General features: G+C 35.5%; 2 protein-coding genes across 2 annotated transcripts; one reads left to right on the top strand and one right to left on the bottom strand.

Moving 5' to 3' along the window:
* Positions 1-1,464: 1,464 nt before the first annotated feature.
* On the top strand, positions 1,465-2,646 carry LOC133527429 (STAGA complex 65 subunit gamma-like). The gene has a single exon (XM_061864440.1). The coding sequence runs from the start codon at positions 1,650-1,652 to the stop codon at positions 2,628-2,630; it is 981 nt and encodes a 326-aa protein (XP_061720424.1). The 5' UTR covers positions 1,465-1,649; the 3' UTR covers positions 2,631-2,646.
* Positions 2,647-4,363: 1,717 nt separating this feature from the next.
* On the bottom strand, positions 4,364-5,712 carry LOC133527430 (cyclin-dependent kinases regulatory subunit). The gene is made up of 3 exons (XM_061864441.1): positions 5,464-5,712; positions 5,082-5,209; positions 4,364-4,613 (listed from the first exon to the last, which is right to left on the bottom strand). The coding sequence occupies exons 1-3, from the start codon at positions 5,517-5,519 to the stop codon at positions 4,558-4,560; spliced, it is 240 nt and encodes a 79-aa protein (XP_061720425.1). The 5' UTR covers positions 5,520-5,712; the 3' UTR covers positions 4,364-4,557.

The following is a 5,712-nucleotide window of genomic DNA, read 5'->3' on the forward strand; positions in this document are numbered from 1 at the left end:
CGTTTGTATGGATAGACATCCGTCCCCTTTCGTCGTTCTTAACGCAATTACTGCCAACGTTTTCGTAACGCTACGCTCGTAGCCGATCCCCCGTTTTGTAGAGGAAAGCGACTACGAACAGAGAATCCGCCGTGCGGGTTCCCGGCACTCAATTAAGGTGCAGTAAGTTCGTATTCTTCTCTCACTCTTACTGAGCTTAAGCGTAAGCGAGATGGAAGCGCGTGCCATCCTATGTGCGTGTGAATGTTTCGTAATTTAAATTTTTTACGTTCCCTCAAACAAGATGTTGCCGATTTTTAGAAGTAATTTTTATATTTATAGCTCTTGTAGTAAGTAGTTGTGTACATTTTTAAGTGCATTTTAGACGATGAAGATGTTTGTGATTTTTTTTTCATATCGAGCGAAAGTCAAAATCTCTCGATTCTTAGGTTTCTTATCAATCCAAGAGTTCATGGAAGATAACTTTATTTTGTAACTACTAATGATATTCCCTTATTGCATATTATATATCCTTAATTAACACCTTGTGTACTGAAATGTTAATTTAGGTACGACTATTTAATTCTTAGTTGAAATAAGTTTAGACAATGTTGTTTATATTTGATTAAGAACATTACATGATATATACTAGTCCTACCGTTCAGAAACTAGAATACCTAGATGTAAGATTATTTGCAATGCCCTAACAGGGTGCCATGTGTTTTCACACTCTAATATAACAACTATTATGTACCATGGTTTCGCAATAAAGATTTCTATTCTATTCTAATACAGGCCAAGAACGTCCCCAGATTAGTAATTAAATGTGGCAAGCGTATTGTGATCCTTTTTTATCCGTTTTCTGAACCTACTACTTGCTTTTGGTAACTGTGGTTACCAGCTGTCACCCTTATTTTATTATAATAATAGAAGTCACTGAAAAATATGAAGCAAGTGAGTGGTTATGACACAAGTTTTTCATCCCTCCTGCAATGCCTTCCATGGACACATTATCAATGAATTCATTAATAAATTGTACCTCTGCGATCTCAGATTATGAGGAAGTGTAAAGAATAAAGATGGTTCTCCCTTCGGTCGTGTTTTAATTTATCATCACTTGTTACGAATTTCCTATTTTCTGCACTCGTATCGTAATAAACTATTTACATTTCAAATATTGTAATCGATGTACAGATATTTAGGGAAACAGAAAAATACTCTTTCTCGGGCCCGAAATCGGGTCTGATATTAGGCCTGATAAAGTGTGGATGTCATTGGCACTTAAGCGTTTGAATGGAGACATCAATGATGAGCTCCGATTGTGCCTGAAAGGCAATAAATCCTGATTTTTTAATGATGGATAAATATTATTTAAAATTGCATAATTTTATTAACTCTCAAAATTACACCAGTATTTTTGTTCTGGACTGTGTGACATGTACTACGACTGGACACTGGACATCTATCTGTCAACTAAACGTCATTGTCGACATTGTCCATTGATTGCTTTCATTGGTTTGGCTCGTAGGTATTGTTATTGTTTACTGGAAAACGTATTTTTTGAGCTTTATGTTATATTATTAGTAAATGTTTAGTATGAATTAGTAATAGTTAAGCATAAAGTGTGCAGGTCTATATGGACTTCTGTCTACTTGTATTTGTTTACAACAATGTCGTCACGAAAACATTGGGGTGAATTCGAAGACGAGGAACGCGATGAATCTATACTACAAACCGTAAACTTCAACCCGATCATAGAGCTTGGCATGCAGAACATTCCAGAGATACCCATCTCCGTGAAATCGTCACCAATCGAGCTGCCGAAACCGAACCTTATCACCCACACAATACTGCTGCACTCGTACTCCAGGCAGCTTTCTGCAATATTAGAGCAAACGGAAAATGCTGTCTTTGAAGGTGCACGACTTGATCCTATGAGTCTGCCTACAATGCCACCAGAACCACCTCTACAAATAGAACATGCTGCTGCACCACCTATTAATTTTCTCGAAAAAGAATACTGTGACTTCTCACTTGGCAAAGGCCCTGTTATTCTTCCTTTTACTCCAGAAAGCCACCAGAGAGCATTACGGCAATGTGCAGCCATCGCCTTAGGACACATTGGTGTATCAACTTGTACTAACACAGCAGTCTACGCTTTAGCAGATGCATTGGACTTCTACATGACAAATATGTGCAAGCTGATGAGAACCATTGTGGACAGAGAGGCCAGTGGTTTGAAATCTGGCTTTCCTGATGTTATTCAAAAGGTGTTTGCTGATCTAAATGTTGGGCATCTTGGTGAATTTTATGAAAATAGAGTTGTAAAATACCATGAAAAGATTAAAAACCGTTGTATAAAACTAAGATCTCAATGTGAAGCTTTAGCAGTTGGTGACATTGCCCCACAGTTAAAGTTAGAAGAGGTTCCCGAACTACATTTTCCTGCAGCTCTAGATGGAACATTCACTCCATCATTGGAGCCAGGGTTCCAAATGCTGCACAGTTTAGAGCAAGAGCAGCTGCAAGGGTTAGACCTTCTAGACACAGTGTCCACCGATGACATAAAAGTGGAAACCATGGAATTCTCACAGCCTGATGCAGTCAAATTGTTAGCATTGTCTCCTAGTGCTAAAAAGAAGAGAAAATAAATTTTATTGCACCCTTTTATTTTGTCTCATTGTTATACTCACTACTATTTATATACTTTTTTTATACTTCTTTTGCAATAATAACAATTTTGGGTTATTTCAACTTGGAAGCACAACTATTGATTGAAACAAGGGAAAGAAATGTCCCCCAGTTTTGCATACCAAATTTTGGGTATCAGTTTTGTGATGGTCCACACAAAATGTATGTGAAGATGTGCACTTTTTTTACAAATTTTCAGAATAGGATCATTACCATCTGTCCCCGCCAGGCACAAAGGAGGGAAGGATGCATTCCCATTCCCAACCTTTACCAATATGACGCAATTTTTTATAATCATGTTGTTCAAACTATTATGGCACAGCGCTAAGAAAATAATACATATAAAATTTTATAGACTAAAAAGGAACTACATCCCTGACAAAGTTAGGAAAGGACAGGATTTTAATGAAAGACTACTTTGTAACATAGCACCAAATAATTTATGTACCAAATGAAATGAACCAGTCACTGATTTACAATTCAAGTCAATAATAACTATAAGATTGACATGAGCATTCTGATTCAATTCTATAAACATTTATGTACAAAAAGAATTAAAAATTGACACAAAATTTTGCATATTAGATATTGAATGTCAATCTTAAAATATCCAGACCACAAATATGTAAGTAAAATATCCATAATGGTTCATAATTAAAGTCAGCAGCAGAAGCACTCTTCAACAGTTGACAAAGCCATGCTGACCTGCGGCTATAGCAGTCGCATGTTTATCACTTGTCACTATGCCTATCTTCTAACATAACTAATTTTTAACAAGCAGAAATGTCTGCGACCAATGCTATTAAGCTTAGAATAAATTTAAAAGTGGAAAAATTACTGTCTTGGGTGAGACTTGAACTCACAGCCTTTGGATTATGTAAGTGTGAAAGTGACAGGCAAGTGATAAAAATGTGACCATGCTATAGATGCTGGTTGGTTAGATTGTCTAGTAAATAGTGCAAACTCGTAATTGCTTCTTCTTCTAACTCTACATACTTTAAAGATATTAAAATGGTATTTAAAGCCAGGGAAGCACACTGGATTCGATTCACACATTGCTCCAATGTTTGAGTGAGACAGCACTATATTATAGCGACAACCCACTTGCATGTCTCTGACCCCGTGGCTGGATCCAATGTCCCCATACACTAGGGGACAAATGTCCCGTGACACATGTTGACGACATGTCAGGTGAAGTTGCACAAGTTCGTGAAACTTCACCTGACATATCTGGCGACATGACATACTGGCAAGATGTGTCATGGAAGGGTTGTTTTATTGGCTAGTGTATCCCTGACTTCAAGGTAATTGTAACATGACTGTTGCATGATCTAGGCTATCACAACTGTTACATTTATCACATAATAAGTAGAATAGCACTTGTGGTTGGTTTAATGATTCTTATACACTAATGACTACATTAATACGAAACACTTATTAATATGTGGAATGAAGATCAAGATAATGCCTATAGCAGCAGGAGAAACAAAACTAAAAAATGACTATTATCTTATTTACTATACAACCTACAGCAAGATGATTTCATTTGGTGCATATTCATTTGATCAGTCAATAAAATGAATAAGGTACTGTTCAACTAGAGAAATACCAAAACAAAGAAGCAATGGGAAGATTTCTGCACAGTAATTAACAATTTGAATTCAAAAGCAACACATTAAGTTGATGGCATATTAGTTGCCAACATTTAAAATTTCATTAAGCAATCTACTCATTACTTTTTAATGGTGCATATTTTACTTGATCAATTATTACTTGATGAATATATTGGTCAATTTATGTCTGTTTTTAGACATTAACTGCTATAGGCAATTGATAACTATGAACTAAAACAAACTAACTTATTCACAAGCAAACCACAAAAATCTGTCACTTCTTCTCTGGAGGGGTGGTCTTTTTTCGGCGAAACAGCAAAATATGAGGCTCTAAAAAAAACCAGTAAATACACTCATTAAGGTGGTTCAATTTCCATACAAAAAACAATTGCGTTTTATGAAGTCATTACACACTATTACTATTATTAGTAATTACTTCATAAAACGCAATCCATTGCCAGTTGCCATTTGGTTTTTGTTTGTATAGCAAATCTATAATCAGTAAATATAATAAAACATAAACAATATCAATGTTACCCTTAATATAAAACCAAACATTGTATTTAAAAGACATAGCTACCTAAAGAATGTTCTAGAACTGGGTTCAGGACAGTAAAACCTTAAGTTTTGAAATTTCTAGAAATCAGTTCTACAGGAACATAGATTATGTTTTGTTTTTTCCAAAATGCACAAAAGGTTTAATGCAAATACAATTAATTCCATTTTAAGACCTAGCCATCTGCCATATTCTGTTTGCATACAATTAGAACCCTATAAATTAAATTAAGCTATTCTTACCGGGTTGGTGTGTCATATAGTGAACCCATCCTTGACTTTGCTGCACTCCAATGCTGCGCCATTCTTGTTCTGACATTAAATGATTTTTGGGAACTAGTTTCACCATTTCCTTTGGTAATACCACATGCCTAAAAACGAGAGAATGAATGGTTAATTCATTAAATGTATGACTGGAAAATATTTGCTGAATGGTATTTAATGGTTGTCATTGGAACCCTAACGAAATGAAATACAACACGATTAGATTAAGGCCTAACTGTGAGTAGTACAACTCTACAACATCCTTGAGCTGATGATAAAGAACTTGTAAGGTTACTGAACAAGTGAATAAGTTCCAATGCTGCTATTCGAGAATGTAAACTATTGATAGGTATTTATTTACCTGTACTCATGTTCCTCGTCGTAATATTTGTCCGAATAGTAAATATCTCTTGACATTGTGAAAGTTAGGAAATCTCAAATTTCCAACAAAATTTCAACACTTATCCAGTAGGCACTTTGTATTATACAGAAGAATAAAGACACTTTCGAATAGATATTGCAGTTTCGCTTTCGGAAACCTTGCAAACAAAGAAATCTGGGAAATAACTCGAACGATCACACCGCTGAATACAAAATTCGACAGAGAAGC

The sequence above is a fragment of the Cydia pomonella genome, chromosome 18 (assembly GCF_033807575.1).
Source record: "Cydia pomonella isolate Wapato2018A chromosome 18, ilCydPomo1, whole genome shotgun sequence".
NCBI lineage: Eukaryota > Metazoa > Arthropoda > Insecta > Lepidoptera > Tortricidae > Cydia > Cydia pomonella.

Excerpts from the sequence above, each read along its gene's own strand:
- LOC133527429 (XM_061864440.1), top strand. The coding sequence starts at position 1,650 with ATGTCGTCACGAAAACATTGGGGTGAATTCGAAGACGAGGAACGCGAT.
- LOC133527430 (XM_061864441.1), bottom strand. The coding sequence starts at position 5,519 with ATGTCAAGAGATATTTACTATTCGGACAAATATTACGACGAGGAACAT. Across the intron at positions 5,210-5,463 it reads GACGAGGAACATGAGTACAG|GCATGTGGTATTACCAAAGG; the intron begins GTAAATAAATAC and ends TCTCGTTTTTAG. Across the intron at positions 4,614-5,081 it reads CTATATGACACACCAACCCG|AGCCTCATATTTTGCTGTTT; the intron begins GTAAGAATAGCT and ends GGTTTTTTTTAG.